This window comes from Oxyura jamaicensis, chromosome 3 (genome assembly GCF_011077185.1).
Source record: "Oxyura jamaicensis isolate SHBP4307 breed ruddy duck chromosome 3, BPBGC_Ojam_1.0, whole genome shotgun sequence".
In the NCBI taxonomy this organism is placed as follows: Eukaryota; Metazoa; Chordata; class Aves; order Anseriformes; family Anatidae; genus Oxyura; species Oxyura jamaicensis.
Window position 1 is genome coordinate 31,456,301 of NC_048895.1, and position 18,136 is coordinate 31,474,436.

General features: G+C 39.7%; 1 protein-coding gene across 3 annotated transcripts in view; it reads left to right on the top strand.

Moving 5' to 3' along the window:
* The window catches only part of THADA (THADA armadillo repeat containing), a 161,167-nt gene that overhangs the window by 90,421 nt on the left and 52,610 nt on the right, over positions 1-18,136 (top strand). For all 3 annotated transcript variants that reach the window (XM_035321145.1, XM_035321144.1, XM_035321143.1), the window contains exon 30: positions 7,054-7,169. In XM_035321145.1, the coding sequence (XP_035177036.1) occupies positions 7,054-7,169 (116 nt within the window). The remainder of the gene's footprint in view (positions 1-7,053; positions 7,170-18,136) is intronic.

An 18,136-nucleotide genomic window follows, 5' to 3' on the forward strand; every position in this document is an offset into this window, starting at 1 on the left:
ACAGTGTGCTCATGTGGGTGGGCTCCCTGAAGACCTGGCCCCCTCACATGCAGGATACATTTAGTCTGACCCATCCGTGATCTGTGCACATATGACAAGAGACTTGCTTCTCATGCATAGATCCAGAGGATGTGTGATTGCTTGGTGTACATGCCGTATTTTTCTGCCACTTCTCAGACTGATATTTTGGCAGCATCAGTGTGTATTCTAATGTCTCAAGGATGGCTACTGTTCAGATTGAGTCCATTCTTCAGGAATGCAGAAAAAATATTTCATTTAGCCTCACCATTGATACCTGGCATTCCTAAAAATCATTGATTTGCCCCTACTTTTACTCTATTAACCTGCAACTTGAGTAGCCACTTTTGTTCCTGAGAGTAGGATAAACTGAAAGGACTGTGTTCATGCCATACTTGCTGGTGATAAAATATTACATTTATTTTGTGTACGTACATACATACATATATATATATATATTTTGCAGAGTAGGAATACACCAGAAGATAACCGAATAGCTATAAACTTTCAAATCTATATTTATAGAAGTATCTTGTTGGAAAACTGGGGAGGTAGTTGAGGTTTATAGTCCCACTGTAATTATCACACTGTTTTTTGCGTTTCTTATCTTTAAAAATAAATAAATAAAAAAGATTTTTAGGGGTTGTTTTTCAATGGAGACATGATTATTGTAACTTTGAACTTCTTATCATCCTAACAAAAATGCCTTCACCTGTCACAGCAGCTTGCCAGATTTTATCTACATGGTCTTATTAAAAATGAAAAAATGGGTCTTGTTTTCAGAAGACTGAGATAACTTGGCAGTTGTATTTATCATACAATGAGAATAAAATTTTATCCACCTTTAAATAACAAAAAAGGGGGGATAAAAGAGCTTGTTTGAGGTTTCCTCACTAGCCTGTTAATACTCTCAGGCTTTTGATGGCGCAATTCCAAAATACCACATTTGGCTTAGTGCAATAATCTCTTTACTGCTGCAATTTTGCAAACACTTTTTTTTTTTTTTTTTTTTTTCCCTCTTTCCATGTTGCTTCAACCTCCGTAGCTTGGTGAGTGGAATGTTCTTGCGAGCTTCATGTTTGCATGGTGCTTTATTTCAGCTGGTGAAACATCTGTATTTTTTTTATGCATTAAAAAAAATAGGGAGGTAAATGATCTATGCAGAGAATGTACAGTATAAAGTGATGTCAGTTTGCTTTTTTTCAGGAAGCCCTGAGATGAACACTGAGAGCATTGTTTCAGTCTTGCAGTTAGGAATGTATTTGTACTGTGTACTTAATTTCATACTAACATAGCTGAGGGCATGCATGCAGAAGTTTTTATTGCTTCAGGTCAGCTTAAGGGGAGGAACGTTTAACTTTGCTACTTCACTGAGAAGTGTGCAATTATATAATCCTCAAAGTGTTTTTGGAAAATCTGATAATATAAAAAGGGTACTTTGTACAGCTACATGTTGGAGGCAGTGTTTTCTTTTGAATATGAATATGAACATGTGTGCTTGCACACAAAGTATCGTTAATCACTATTTCATGTCTGAAATTGAAAGTTTATTGTAAACTTCAGAAACCTTAGTTTCTCCTTTAAAAAAAAATGATCTCTTAGGCAGAAAGTTTGTCACAGTAGAATAACTTTACGGTTATTAAAAAGTTGTGTTCTTTTTGTAGTGTCTCTTGTAGATACGCAAGAGAACTTGGGACATCAAAAAAAATTTAAAGGCATTAATTTTTTTTGTTTGCTTTGTGCAAGCTTTCATCTACCATTGCATTGCTTCGTTATTATGATAGTGTATTTCACAGCTTGAATACTGCAATATGAGCTGATATGACAGCTTCTAGAGATATGATCAACATCATATCATATCAAATTTGGTGTGGGGGAGAAAAATGTTTCTTCCTGCTTCTCATGATGTATGTATTTGACTTAACTGATGCCTAATTGTTTAAGTATTTTTATTTTTTTTTAATAGTCAGCATTTTTTTTCCTTGATGGTCCAACATGAATATTTGGAAAATAGCAGATGTTATGTCTGAGGTCTGCTTGGGCACAAAGAAAACTCGGCTTTCTGGTGTCAAGACAGGGGGACACAGAAGGCTCTGTGCTGCTTCTGGAGGCATGCTGTTTGGTGGCGGATGGATGTGAACAAGGCAAAGGGATGTCTGTGCCGACTGACCACCAGGGAAGCAAAACTACACACTTCCATTTCTCCCTCTTTCCTTCCCCACCTCCTCCACTCCTTCCCTTTTCTTGATGCTTCTGAAGCTGAAGAACAGGAACAAAGCATTGGCAATCTCAGATCTGTTTGTCCCATTGACAATGGGACAGTTTGTCCCATTGACAAACTAACCCCATTCCAGTTGTGGATGTCCTGTTCAGGTTGTGGATGCCCCATCCCTGGAGGTATTCAAGGCCATGTTGCATGAGGCCGTGGGCAACCTGATCTAGTGGGTGGCATCCCTGCCCCTGGCAGGGGGGTTGGGACTGGCTGACCTTCAAGGTCCCTTCTCAGTCGAGCCATTCCATGATTCTGTGAAGGCACACAAGGTACTGGCAGCTGCTGGAGACTGAATGGAAATGGCTGGAGAGCAGAACACCACTTGCCTTCATTGATGTGCTGGTCCTTGGGTGTTGCCAGCTAGGATGTAGCATTGCACCTGAGCTCACCTGGTACTTCTGCCATGTAAGTCTGCACTAAGTCCTCCCATGCTGGAGCTGCGAAGAAGCACAGTTACCTCAAGTGGTTTTACCTGAGGCAGGTTAACACTTGGTGTGTCAGTGCTTAGAACACCACAGAGCAGTGAATGTGTGGATGGCCAGTGGCTGGGCACTGTTCCTCAGTCTGAATCTGAAGTACCTGAGCTTCCTGTGATCTCCACGGTTTTAACAACTCTTGCTCAAGTTAATAGGCAGTCGGTAGAGCCCTTCCAGTGCATTAGCCTGACAGCCTGAACGACTCTGGGAATAGAAAAGGATTGTGAGCATCCAGTGACTTGGCCATCTTCAGTGCACAGCTCCAGAGAAGTACAGACAATACCTTGGGTGTTAAAGTCTTCAGTCCTGTTAACAAGACTCTCAGCATAGAGACTTTCAGGCTGCTTTCGTGGTGTTTACATCATGTCTGATATAAAGATAAATCTGTCATCCTGCAAGACTGCATAAACCTTTCTCTACATATGATGCAGATCCTTTGTAAAACTATCTTTAAAAAAAAATAATGCATTGTCTTAGTGTAAAAAAAGAAAAAATACCCAACACCCACAGTACAAAAGAAACACTATGACCTCACTGCATTTACGTTTAAGTGAGGAATTTAGCAGACCGTTTTAAATTGAGAATTTTGGGCCCAAAGAAAGCTCTGTGCTGGAAAGCTTGTCTGTTTTATAATCTGTATCAAACAGTTTCACAGAACTTATTACCTCCCCATGCAGACATTGACTGTCTTGTAGTCTCAGATCATGAAAACTACAGCAATACCACTAAAAGCCAAACAATAACATTTCACACATGTTGGAAGTAGAGCACTGCTGCAGTTACCTTTAACAGATTGCTTGTTTGGATACCTCCAGTTTCAGTTTGCATTAAATACTGCAGAAGGCTCTGAATAAAACATGCCAGTGTTGATTTCAATTTCAAATTTAGTTGAGATATTCTAAAATTACAAAAAATATAATTATTTTGTGAGGAAAGCTTACTAGGTCTCTAAAGTCTGGTGAATAAATGATAGAGGGCTTGCATTGAAACAATGAGAAAATCAGTATTTTGCATATATCAGATGTCAGACCTGGGTAAGCCACAATAGTTATGCGCTGTCTTTGATGAACGCCAACATTTTTTTTGAGTGAATCAAACGCTTACGTGTTTTGTACCTTCTAATTCTGCTGCTTAAGTATGGCTCATGACATCCTCTGATCTTTACCATTACAATAATAACGTACTGAAAGGGTACGGTCTGTCCGAAAAGTGAATTGCAGAGCAGTTTTGGTTGCATTTTCAGTACTGAATTTCCTACGTGGACTAACTTAAATCCACGAGTTTGTTCTGTTTAATATACACAGTTCCTTTTCAAGACCTTTTGCTTGAGCTATCGACTACTTCAATTTCCGGTGCATTGAGGAGGAGGCATTTTGGGAGCTGTTTTCAAAGCTGAAGAGATTAAATTAATTTGAGCTTCTAGGAAAAATATGATAGCCCCTTCATAATTGTGAAACAGATTTTATATTATTGCTTAGAGGTAAATCCCTTCTCGTTCCTGGAAATGAACACAAGTACAGAAGAATAAAATCAGAAAGGTTAAGGCACCAAATGGTCTTCAATTAGGATATAAAAGACAGTAAGAAGAGCCTCTACGTACACAGCATTTCCCTCTTCCATCCCTAGTCTTCTGTAGTGTCAATTACTGAACAGAGATCAAGGGCAAGCCACAAAATGCACAGAAAAACTAGCAGTCGTGGCAACTTTGTGCATTGTTTTTCATGAAAAAGGTTAATGTCAAGTAGATAATAGGGAACCGTTTTAGTCAGCGGACAGCGGCACAGGCAAGAGCAGGCTCAAGAGTAGGGTTCAAGGTGGAGATCTCCTGTGAAACTCTCAAATGTTTGCAGGCTTATTCTTTTGCAAAGTGCTTTGTAGGAAAAAAAAAATCAAAATCTCAAATGATACTGATAAAAGTAGAAAACGTAATCTTTGAACAAAATGGTGCTCAGTACGGAGGAGTTCAGAAGATTTAAAAACAAAATGAACAGAAAACCAAACCGCTGTCGTTCCAGGATGTCTCTTGCATGCAGAACACCTGTTAACACGGGGGGAAGAGTTTATTTCATTGTTCCTGTCATGAGGGGCCCCAGTTGGATCTCTGTGTTCAGTAAGTGCCTCACTAGGAAAAAATCTGGACCAACTGAACGGCATCCAGAGAGCAGTTGTTTACCATGAGGGCAAAAGTCAAGGGTGGGAGTGGAAAAGAACACCTTACTTCAAGAGATTGGATTTTGCGTGCGAAACACTTGAAGAGTTTCCATACAAATGTTTTGGAGTCTGCTTTACTGGCTGGTTTAAGACATTAGGACAGACAAGCATTTGTTTCATCTAAGAATGCTTAGACCCTACCTCGATGTTTGTGTGGATTAGATAGTCTCTTGACATCTCTGCTGTTCCTGTGCTTGTTTGAAATTACTGCAGCTGTTCTTCCACTTGAAGAATTTCACAAAAAATAGCCCAGATGAAATTGTGTCAAGTTAATGCTATGCGGCAGTACTTGTTTCCAAAACAAGCAAACAGACAACAAAAAATAACCCTGGGAGCAAGTGACAGCTGGAATGTGGGAGACCAAGATCTAAGATGTAAAAATCTGGATAAAAAGGCTTTCCTCTTCCCAGAGCGAAGCGCAGGCTCCCGCTTGATCAGTTAGCCATAAAATCACTACTTTGTAAGTATGAAGTGCTAATACTCTCACAAGTTAAGTGTTTACATATAAAATGCTCGTATATGCATTTTTGGAAGTAATCTGTAACATCTCTAAAGCCTCATAAATTCTGCACGTCACTGGTTGCAATGAGTAATCAATGGAGGACATCATTTTTCAGCTTACAAAGAAACTCTGTCATATCTATCTGTGTTTAACCTGGGCAGGTAAACAGAACTTCAGATTTGGAGGCTGCAAGATGAAGTAAAGGAAGAGGGAGAGTTAGCACCCTGCTCCTCTTATTCCAGCTTCCAAACTACCCAGGCACCAAACTCCTTAACTTGAACAAGGTCATTTTTCCACCCCGCCCCCTTTTTTTTAAAAAAAACTCTATTTTACCCATATTTTAAGTAGCTTGGAGAACTTGTTTTTAAATAGCAGAGGAAGGTCTCAAGGAACAGGAATTACTTGCTTTGTTGACCAGGCTACAGGTCATGCTTTCTATTTTGGTATCGTGAATATTTTCCTTCATGAGGGCTAGGATTTGCCTAGTAGGCTTTTACGAGAAGCTCTGGAGAAAGCAGCACAGCGACTTCCACAGCCCCGTGCAGGGAGTTCAGCCAGCTCCATCCTTGGGAAGAAAATGGTGCGAGCCTCCTCCTCCCCTGTGAACCCATCTGCCTGCTGTGCTTGCCCGGAGCCCTGAATGAAGGATCTCAAGGACAGGAATGAAGATACTTCGCTGTCAATGCTTTGGAGCAGTTATATATGCTAATTCTTCCGCCTCAAAAAAGCTCTTTGCTCAGGGTGTAGACTATGAGGTGCTGCATGCTTTAAAGAGCCTATGTAAAGTCTCTGGGCTTCAGGTCCCTGAATGCCTAAATTTTAAGTTTGGATTGGGTTTGGCGGTTGTAGATATTTGATACGTAGGCACTGACTAAAGATTCAGCTATATTTATTTTGCTGTGGGAATCTGTCTTTTGGCTTTGTAATGCAGGAGACGTTCTCATGTCATGAATAGGGCAGTCAGGACTCACGGCACCAATTACTTTAGCAAACGACACAGACTTCTTGCACAGTTTCCTTGACTAATTCTAGCAGACTCCTGTGGCTAACACATACTGATGCGTTTATGCTGTAATTCAGCAGAAGCTCCTCGCAGCAGCATTGTTGGCTCGTGGCATTTGCCTTTGCTTCAGCTCTCCACCCTTGCCTGTCTCCTTGGTTGTATACTTGTGCAGTGCAAACAGCTCCGTCCCCTCCGGCGGGCCAGGCTGCCAATGTGCTCCACGGCTGCTGCTGCTGGCACCGGTGAGCAGATGGCACCAAGAAAAGGTGGAAAGCTGAGGGGATGCTCAGGTTGGCGAGGGCCAGTAGCAGTGGTGTTTAGCAAGCTGTGCTCTGTTCGCTCCATGGATGTTAGTTAGCATCTTCCTGCACTTTCTGCATAGTGCTGCTCACTTGCTGTGAAAAAGGAATTTTAAAGAATCGGCAATTTCGGGATTCCATCTGTTCTTATGCCAGATGAATGCATGTTTTTGCCTGAATAACAGTTGTTCATTTTGCAGGTGGTTTTCATTTGGAGGAAAAGCAGTGGCTAGAAACTGATTTGATTATTTTTATTTTTATTTTTAATTTAGGTTTTTCACTTGCTGCAGTCATACTTGGAATCAAAGCAGTTTGTTAATTCAGACTTCCAGCAGGGACTGGGTGACATCATTACCTGTATAGGAACCAAACTGTGGTTGGCTAAAAGGTAAGATAAAACACAAGATATATGTATATGTATTTGTATATATAAGTTGCTAATGTATTAAGGGCTGGGCTGATGTATTTTATGTTGGAAAGGTGGGTGTATTTATTTTTCTTAGAATTGTGTAAATTTTAGATGCTGTTTTTTTAATCCAGACTTTTTTTTTTTTTCCAAATATTAAGGGATGAAAAAGCACACGTATTCTTTGCAAGTGTGTTGTCTTGTCTTTCGCTCTTCTTTTAGTTCATGTAAAGCTAAATATTATAGTCCAGTCATTTAAAACAAAAACAAACAACATTGGTGAATGAAAATGTCTACAGTTGCAACCCTTTTGAGGAAAGGATGAATGTTGCTTCTGGACTAAGAAAAATACACTATGCGTATTTCATGCTATGTTCTCTGACTTGGCCTTTACAAAAAGAGAGGTAGGAAAATGTTACAGCATTTGTTGAAACTGTCAAAAGTACTTAGCTGGCCACAAGCAATCCAAGACAGCCCTGGAAACATTATCCTTAGGTTCCTGTAAAAGAAGGCCATCTTCAGATGGACTACACACTGCAGTCAAGAAACATGCTTTTTTTTCTTTTTCTTTTTTCCTTTTTTTCCCTTGGAAATGCACTTGATCTTAGCACTTGCTTTTGAACATTTCTATCCAAAAACTTAAAAGGAAGCAATTGTTATGGAAGGGGAGCACAAGTTCTTGCATAGGTTAAGCGGGTAAAGTATTCCCCAGTACAGTTTGCGCAGTGGAGGGAAGCCACCAGTAAAGTCCAGTGAGAATCTCTGATAGAAGCTCATGTTGATTTGTGATCATCAAAAGCAAAATCTAAGTGATTTGGAGAAGGGAGGTGACTAGCATTTCACTGCCAATGTTAAGTGGGTTGTGGGAATCAAGATATGGTTGATCTTCAAGAGAGAGAAATGTCTTCTGAGTGAGTGGGAGGGAGAAAGACTAAATAGCAGGTAAAACTTGGTGTAAGTAATTGTGAAATGATGCACATGAATAAAGCAGTCTGAACTTTACTTGGGAAAACGTGGTCAACTCTGAGCAGATTTTTACCACTTCAGAAAAAGATCTTGACCTTGTACTATGGGGTGGGGGGGGGTGGGGGTGGGAAGTTACCTCGATTCTCAGTAGAGGCCAAGAAGAGAGGGGGGTCAACTTTTATAAAAGGAATGGAGAACAGAGAACACACATTCTGACTTAGTTTATCTAGTAGCCTGTGTTTATTTGAATATTGTGTAACTCCCAAAGAAGGTACAGTAGAAATGAGGAGCAGTAAAAAGATTGGTGATGACTACAGAATGGTTTCGAAATGGAGAATGACTAAATATGTTGAGATACAGTTTTTAGCCTGGAAAAGGGACAACTGGGGGATGACATGGAAAACATTTTCATGTTATGAGTCACGTCAAAAGGGAAACAGATAGTTAGCACTCTTTCCAGTGCAAGGTAGCAGATTTGAAATAAAATAGTGAAGGTTTTCATGTAATTTTAGTTCAGCTGTGGAACTCCATGTTGCAAGATACTGTTGTTTTTAAAAGTTCTATATTTTCAAAGTAGCTTTTCATAACTCACCTCTTTAAGGTACGTGTCATATGAGTACTAACTTTTTTGTGGTATCCTGAGAAGGGAAGTGCTTTCTGTCTCTCTCTGAGGTTGTGGTACGTGGAATCAGTATTTGCCTAAATAGGTACAGTTTCTCTGTTTTCTATGAAAAAAGACATAGTTGCATGTTCTAATATTAAACCTCTGTTTTTGTGTTGCCAGTTTGTTATATCCTCCTTTTCATATTCATACATTCATACACAGTTTATGCTACACAGCCATATATATATATATATATTTAATGTCTTTCTGCCAGAATGCCCAAATTATCTGTTACAAGCATATATATTTGCAACACTACATTAAGGTGGTGGTGGTGGTGGTTTTTTTACAGACAGAAGCGCTTTTTGCAAATTTTTATTGTACTTGATCGTTCTCTCTAAGTCCATACAGTTGTATGTTCTTAGACACACTGAGCCAAGGATGTGCTTTCTGGTTTCTCCTTCTCCCCCTTTCTCCCTTTCTTTCTCTGAAAAAGGCAAGCAAATACCCATGAAATATTTGGGAGCCAAATTTGCTTCCAAATGTGTTTTCACCTTAAGACTACAATAAATGATAAAGCTGAAAAAAAAATTTGCTTGCCTTTTAAGTTTGTGTTCTAGATAAACATTCACTGTGGTGTGATTTAAAAAAAAAAAAAAAATACAGGGTATTTCCTGGTAGTTTTGGTTAAGAGAACCTGGCAGCTTCCCTCAGATTAGGCATGGCTACTATGACTACTGCAAGATGCAAATAATAACTTAAAAACGAAATCTGAGAATTATATTTAAAGGATGATTGTCCCAAGAGGCATGTCCAGGGAAATTTCAGAAAGTAAATGCCATATATCTGTCTGAGAATTCGAGTAGAACGTAATTATAGCTGCACTGAAGGGAAATTCATTTACAACAAGTGAGAGTTGAGGCTGATGTGTTCACCTTTCTGTTGTTTTGCTTGATAGTTGTCATGGCAGCATTCTAGCTACGTCAAAGTCATTTTGTAAGGAGGGCAATAGAAGTGACATTGTAACATTCAGAATGACATTTGGTAATGTTACTCAATCAAACTCAGTAATGTTAATAACTTTATTTGCAACAAGAGGAACATTAAGACTAGCAATAACGATACTAATTGCTTATTTCTCTTGGACTGTCAAGTGAGTATCCTAATACACTGTTTGACTTGGGTCTCAGCTTTGTGTGCTTCTCAGTGCTGATGTATTCAAGTGCGATGGATCCCACGGACTGGAAATAGGAAGAGGCCAACATCCATCTTCTGTAAGATCTCAAGGAATTCAGGGGGTTGGGGATTTGTTTTAAATTAAAAATACAGGTGAAAAGAAGTGAAAGTTTTTTCTGACTCTTCTAAGCAATATTCCTTACACGGATTTGGGCTAGCCTGGGGGGAGAAGGACTGGAGGTGAGGGGCTCCGTTAGTACCTGCCCTCTCCCTCCATGTCCGTTTCAGTGTGCAGCTTTTCCATTGGCACTTGACTCTGATGAACGGCGGTGGGCTTGTTTTGTTGTTGTTTTGTTTTGAAGGAACTTTAGGAGAACACTTTGCAATACAACTGTGCACAGCTTCAGTGTGTTTTCTATAAAGGTAGTCCTCATTGACTTAGTAGAGTTGTTTGGAGGAGCTAACAAACACGTAAATAAAGATGATCTGATTGATCTGCTTTGATTTCCAAAATGCATCAGACAAGATCCTTTACCAAAGGCTGTTAAAGAGATTAAGCAGTTGAGACATAAAGGTGCAGATCTTTGAATAGACAGATTATTGGTTACAAGAGGAAACGAAAGGTAGGAGTAATATGTTGAATTTGCATGGTGAGACCAATAGGGGTTTGTTAGGATCTGTCATGCTTAAGTCATCAGTGACCTGCAAGAAGCAGTGAATAGTGAAGTGCCAAAATGTCTTCCATTTGGTGATTATTTAATGTAGCAAAAGTAAAAGCCAGCTATAGGGAGCTGTAGTCTTAGGAGACTTGAGTATCAAGATGATAACAAGACGGATGAAAGTTGCATGGGAAAAGTGATGATATCTGTCTAACTTTGCATGTGGTGCAGTGGTGGTCTGAGATGACTTCGGAGTGATCAATGTGTTTTGTTCCATAAAAATACTAGTTCAGTGCTCAGAGGCAGACTGAAACAGGAAACTGAAAATTGATGGTAAAGAAAAGAAGGAGAACAAAGCAAAGCATGTCATACGCCAATGTGCAGCTGCAGCGAGAATGTGCCACTTCTGGTCTTTTCATCTCAAAACAGTGCTGGAGAACTGGGGGGGAGCATGGCAAGAATAATCCAGGTTTGGAAGCTACTCCATGTAAGAAATGGCTAAATACACTATGACTAACTACACTAGGACTATGACACTTGGAAAACAACGATCAATCTTCAGCTGTTTGCTGAACTGGGGGTCAGCTGGTTTTGGTTTATTGTGTTGTTTTACCTTTGCAGCACAAGAGCGTAATTTACATGGTGATCAGTGGTGTAAAATAGCTTGAGAAACTATTGCATTGTTCCCTGTAATATGCTAGTCTCCTCCCTTCTCTTCACCCCCTTCTGATTTCACTTTAGAGAATTAAAAAAGGCCCAGTTTCTCCAGACAGGATTTTGAAAAAACAGTCATTTTTCTTCCACTGGTATTTTCTGTCTGTTAAGGCAGAGTTACAATGTTAATGGGACGTCTGCTTTTTTCCTTTTGTAGTGTATGTTAGAATATCAGAAGAACAAACTATCTTTTTTCTATTTGCATTGTTTCGTGCATATCTTTTAAACACAAACTTCTCTGAGCATTGAAAAGCAGTATTTGCTTTTGATGTTTGGGTGAGTGAGCCCTGTCTTCCATCTGCTTCTTGAGGTGAAGCTTGAAACTTCACCTACAGGTTTACCCTTCATTTGGCATTTTTTATTTTGCTATAGAAATGGGCTTGTTTGTTAGTCTGTAGAGTCTAAAGTGGTTCAGTAATGTTATTGCTCCCCCCACCTCGGATTTTGGTTGTATTTTTCTGCAGAGATGAGAGATGCAGGGTGTTTGAGAAGAACAAATGTTCCGAAGTGCATGAAATACGTCTTGTTTGAGGACTGAGGTGATGGAATGAAGTGGCGGAAAGTAGACTGATGAAAGCTTCAAAAAATAATCAGCCCTTGAAAGGTTTCAAAGCTCTTTCATGTGACTTAAAAATAAAAACTTGATTTAAAAAAAAAAAAAAAAAAAAAACTCAACTGCATACCAAGGAGCTCCAAGGCGAACTCGAGGTGCCTTCTGTTTTCATAAATACAGAGAGCTGAAAGAGCAGCCTTTGGAGCTGGTGATTTGCTGCACAGAAGTCCCGGAAATACCTGTCTTGTTTCACTTGTAGCCTTTGGCATGGCAAAATATTGGTATTGGAAAAAATGTGAAATGGCGTTGCACAGCTTTGCTGTAGGATGCTGTCTTCCACAGTGCTTTCAGTCTGCCCCCCCCCACCCCCCATCTCCCCACAGTCTTAATGTAGACCACGGGAGGGGGAAAAAGACTTTGAGGCTCTGCCAGACGTCAAATAATCTATGCTGCTAACCTCCAGTCATGTGCCATTTCCTAGCTGAGGGCTTGTCTGCACTTGGAAAGTTTACTTTTAGGGCTGCTTTCCTGAAACTAACTAGCGTGGAGTAGACCTGTCTAAACCCACCAGGCTTTGCATTTTGCAAAGAGTCGCTAGTTGGTCTGGCACGGCTTGCCTGCCATGTGTGCTTTGTAACCCAAGTGCCCCCTGCTCTGTTGAGCTGTTCCGAGCCCTCTGTGTCCTGGATGGAATTTTTACCAGTGGGCTCTGATGGAGGGGAACAAGGTTCAAGCTCACTTAACAGGCACATGCAAAAGTGATTCCAGGCTTGAGCTCAAACCTGGGTTCGCTGCCAGCTGAGGTACTTGCTGCTCAGCTTTTTCTATGCTGACTCCAGGATGGTCCGGCTAGACATGCTTTGAATGAGGGAAATCCCACATGCATTTTATAACCCTACAGAGTACGTTAAATTGCCACGCTGATGGCTGTGGCGTTCCACCAAGCCTCTGCTGTCCCCTTTCCCACCAGCTTTTGGCAGGGTTGACTGAAAAACAGCAGGCAGGGAATTGGTCTTAGGAGGGATTTCCTGCAAAGGGTGTTTGGCCTTGTGGCTTCACTATGGTTCCAGGATTTAGTGGCTCGAGAAGTGTAACCAAAGATGTCTTTATTCTTCTTGTTGCCTTTTTGGCCAGACACCAGGTCATTTCCACTGAGCAGACAGAGCAGTGGACAAGACAAGTGTTTTGTGCTCTAACGGTAGCAGCACGAAGAGTTTCCAGGGGCGTATGCAGGCACATCTAGGTGTAGATGCAAAGTGGCCATGGACTTTCTGCAGGTTTGCAATAGCCCCTTTGGAAGGAAGATGTTATTTGGGAGCTGGGAAGGGCTATATAAACTTTTCAAAACAACAAGAAGGCAACAAGCAAGAAGGACTCCTTGGCAGAGTTGACCAACTCTTCAGATAGATCCCTTGCCTCTTCCTCTCTGTCCTTCTTTGAAGGACAAACCTTCATGTCCTTCAAAACCCATGCCTGTCTTTGTCACCTTCCTGTTTTCTAACTTTTCCACTCCTCCATATCTGTCTTTAAAATCTACGCTTTCAGAAGTAAGTTATCTTTGATCTGTGGTCTATGTGCATTACACAGCTGCATTCAAATTTGAAAATAGTTCTAATGACTGAGTCTGCCTCTGGAAGTCTTTTTACAAGGTTTTAAATCAAGAGGTTGCTTTCTGTCAGCTGGGCTGGAGCAGTGATTCTTGTGTGTGCTCTTACACAAGCGAAACATCAAGGGAGAATGATTTTCGTCCTGTTCCAGCTGGAAGCTAAGCATACCAGTATGAGCAGTTGCTGCACATCAGGTGTGCAGTGGTAATTTATTAATCTGCACTTACTGAGCCATGAGCCTAATTTAGTGTGGTTTGTCTTTTATATTACTTCTTTTGAGAGCACAGTCATAACAGTTACGTCGTTCTTTATAAATGTATTCTTGGAGGCTTCCATTTAGACCTTACATGCTTCCAGCAGACTAACGCAAGTTTCTGTGCTGCTCCAAATCCACTCTTTCACCGGTATCCTTAACACAGCTACAAATTGCTTATTTATTCAGTTAATGACTTCTTGGTTTGGAACATGTGCTTTGGATATCAGTATAGACATGTTTTAACTTCAGACCGGAGTTAAAGATGTACTTTGCATGAGATAAAATGTTTTGTGACTCCTGTTCCCAGGTATACTCCTAGCTTAAATATGCACAGTAAGGGAGTATTAAGAACTGAAGAACGTTACTGAAGACGTGTTCTCTCCACCAGTGCAATGTTCAGAGTAGGCACAAAACATTACAGTTACAGGTTTGGGGCATAAATCCTTGATCATGTCTGAAAATGATTTCCAATAAGTGAAACAGAGTTTTAGTACCTTGTCTCTTTATAGACCAAAATCATCCATGATATTAATTAGATAAAATTCACTAAATTTGCACATGGGATTAGTTTGACCTCTCCGATTTTTGGGAGGCTGCTAAAGGATCACATGTTGTTCTCATTAAGAGAACAAAAAAGAAAACAGGATTATTTTATCAATCTGGTATGCTTTAAAAACAACAACAACAACAAAAACCCCACACCCTTCCAGAATCATTCACCAAGGACAACCAGACCACAATTTTTATTTATTTTTTTAATAGCTGAAACTCAGGAGGTTCTTAGCGATATCACAATGAAAACAAAAAAGACGACCAAAAAACCAACCACCACCAACAAACAAACAAAAACCTTGTGTAAATTCTCTGCCCATACCAGGGAAACTGACATCACAGCAACATACTCTTCTGGCTTTGGTGGTGGGAAGACAACTTAAATCACCAGACCAGCAACTTCCCCTTGGGAGAAAATGCCTGCTATAATGCAGGATGAGCTGATCTTACAGCAAGTCATTTTTATAGTGACTTAGAAGGTCTTATAGCAAGTCAAGGGGGCTTTTCGCATGGTAATTACTTCAAGAAGATATCAACAGCACAAATAGGCAATCAGATGTCCTGTTACTCGATGTTTGTATTTCTGTGCGGGTGTTCCTGCACTTCCAGGAACTCAGCAAGGATTACTTGGCTTCGTTTTTTTTGCTGTACTTTTTAAAAATGCTTTCCATTAACATTTAGGTCTATTGGCCGTGATGTTCACTGATGTACTGGTTTTGTATTACATGATTAAAAACGTTATGGCCAAAGTTTAATAATTAAATCTATTATTAATGTCTCCTCAAGAAGATCAGAGGAAGGCCATGGATCTTTTGATATTGTTGTTTCAGCGCTACGTGGCATGGGCTCCAAGAGAAAATAGATTAAAATATGAAGGTTGCCTTCTGAGGAAATATACCCCCAAAAAACAGTCTTTAGACTAGTGCAGAGTTGAAAAGCTAATAACCAAAACATAAGGAGATTTATCTTTTAATCAGCTGCTTGTTATATGTGTAGGCGTGATTTCCATAACCTTTGTGGTCTCCATGATTGACAAATGCTTATTTTCCACATCTGTCTGCATGGTCCGTACAAGGCCAGCTAGGTCTGCTTCATCAGCAACATCGTAAGGATAAAACTCCGTATGGGCTGACCCCGAAGGATTAGGTTGAGTAGACTGCATCAAGATTTAAAAATCACAGGAGATGCACTTCATGGTGCAATTAGAAGATTTTTAGCTGATAATTCTAATCCAGGTCTTCCAAAATTGGTGAGAGAGGAGGCTTTTTGTTTGTTTGTTTGTTTGTTTTTGTTTTGTTTTGTTTTTTTTTTTTTCAGGTCAGTCTTAAATGGTCAAGTAGTCCTTAATTTAAGCCCTATGAAAATATTCCCAACAACGTAACTGAACATCACACGCTGTGTTGTAGACTGCTTAAGTGTCTATTAGTGAAAAGATGTAGCAGAGTAAATCGCTTCAAATGAAATTGTTTTTTGTGGAGCAGACATGTCACATGTAGCCTGTACAGCTCTGTGCAGAGAGGGGAGGTGTAATTGCAGGCTAAAAGAGGAAGATGCATCACAAAGTAGGAAGTTGCATAGATGCTGTCCATAAGTACCAGCTGACATGAGGACGTGTTGGACTTCAATCAGAATTCTTCCCTCAGGTACCACGGCTAAAGAGGAAATTCCAGTCCCTGTTGTATGCAAAATGTCAACTTACCAGAGAATTTTTTTAAGTTCAGAAATACAAGAATTTGTGCAAAGGCTTTTAAAGCATACCGTGTATTTGATAGAATATGATGCTTATGAAACCAATTTGATTTGTCTGTTGGAAGCAAAAACTGTACCTAATGCTGGTGGCAAGAAAGTAAAATTTGGGGCCAAAATTCAGCTCTAGCAACCTGATTTATTTTTTCTTTTGCCAGCTGAAATAATAAACTTAGTAGATGTTAGAGTAGTTTTTTAGACAATAATATGTTACTTAATCAGAAGAACAGCATGGTGTTTAGCTGTTGCAGGTTATTTTATTTCATTTTATTTTATTTTTTACAGGAGGCTTTTCCTAAAACACTATTGAAAAGTTTCATGCCGTGAAAGAGTGCTGTATCCCGGAATTTTAGCTTTTTTTTCCAGCCTTTCCAAATGCTCTAGAAACATACGGCATTCCAGCAACAGTGACTTTTTCACTGAAGACCAGATAAGGAGTAGGCAGTTCATTTAATTAATCGTCTGCTTTGAAAATCGATGTGAAAACAGTCACCCAAGTCATAAGGATGGAAGTTGTCTTGTACTTAAGGCAGCTGTGAATTGGCCTTCAGAAGAGCTGCCCTTGTAGTCCTGATGGCACTGGTTTCTTTACCCAGACACTTAGAAGAGTGTTGTGAACTTTTTGGACAAAATACAGGGATCTGTAGGCAGCTTTGTAAGTTGTGTGATCTTGACTGGAGTTCTACATTAGCTTGATTCAAGAGCCGTATCGCATCATCAAATTTTAAAGATCGGGGCGGGAAGTAACCAATTTGAGTGTGTAGATTAGAAATATCTGAAGTCAATTAAAAAACTGTAATTTATTCTGAAAAAAAAATACTGGTGATAACCTGTGCACTTAAATATTGTTTAGGTAATTGTAATAGGTGATGCACCTATTACATGTTATTAGGAGGAGATGTATTTGAATTTTTGTTCTTAATATTACCTTAAAGTTATTTAATACTAACTTCAAGATTGACAAATGAGATAAGCTTGAATTCATAAATCAGCACTGGTTGGAAGAATTAAAATCATTCTGATTCTGAAAAGCTTGGAAGCTGCAAAACACAGCATTTCTCAGAGCTTTTCCAAAAGTGTTTTTTGGGTGTCCCTAGGATAACTAGCTAGCTACACTAAGGTATCTATAACTAAACTAACGCACAGGAGAGATGTTCGGGGCTTTTGTTTAACAGGCATCATCTGCCAGGTAGCCTTTGAAATTTGTTACAAGTGTTTGTTCGCTTGAGTTTGAGCAAATATGCTTTGATTTTTGTCATTAAATGTTTAGTAAATATGTTGCTGCATGTTTATAGTTCTTGTTCTGCTAGTAGTTATGCAACATCTGTTTCCGTATGAGGAAAAAATATGAGCAAAGAGCTCTGCCTCTTTGGAAAATACTGAATTTCCACTGAGTAGAATAACTGAAAACTGGTATTAGTTTGTTAACGCCACCAACTTTGTTTTCATAATCAGTGACTTGTATCTGTCTTACTTATGTAACAAATGCAATATTATTATTTTTACTGTTGTTGCTTATACCTAAGTGAGGTGATGCTCTTTTGGAAAAAGAGGAGTGTTCCAGGAGACAAATATTTGTCTTTTTTCAGTCATCTGATTCAGTCTCATTGGAAGTTGGGGCTTTTGAGAAGAGAATGGGAATCTGCAGGAGGTGTGCATCAAAATTCATTGCTACTCACTCTACATGACTGTGTCTTGGCCTTCCTCATTTATATATAGAAATTTGGATGGTCTTCAGACCTTTGTAAATAGAGGAGCAAGAGGCTGTAAATTTAGTTTAACTCTTTTCCCAGTGTTCTGACAAAATCGAGGCCAAATGGGTGAGCTCTCCATGTTACTTCTTCCTTGTTTCCCTTGGAAGAGAAGGTAATTTGCTCTGTAATTCATTAATGCTGATCTTCTTTAAAATAAACAGTAATAGAAAAGAAAATGAGTATGGTAAGATAAGCCATATGTTCCTGATGCAGTTGGAACTGGGTATGAGCGGGGTACGCAGGAGGTCTGTGACCAAATACTGCTGATTTCTTCAATAAATGCCAGTTTGCTTTGTGTCAGATTTGTTGTCCAAAGTAAGCAAACCAGTGACTACCTTAAATTGAGCATGACTCAACTGTAG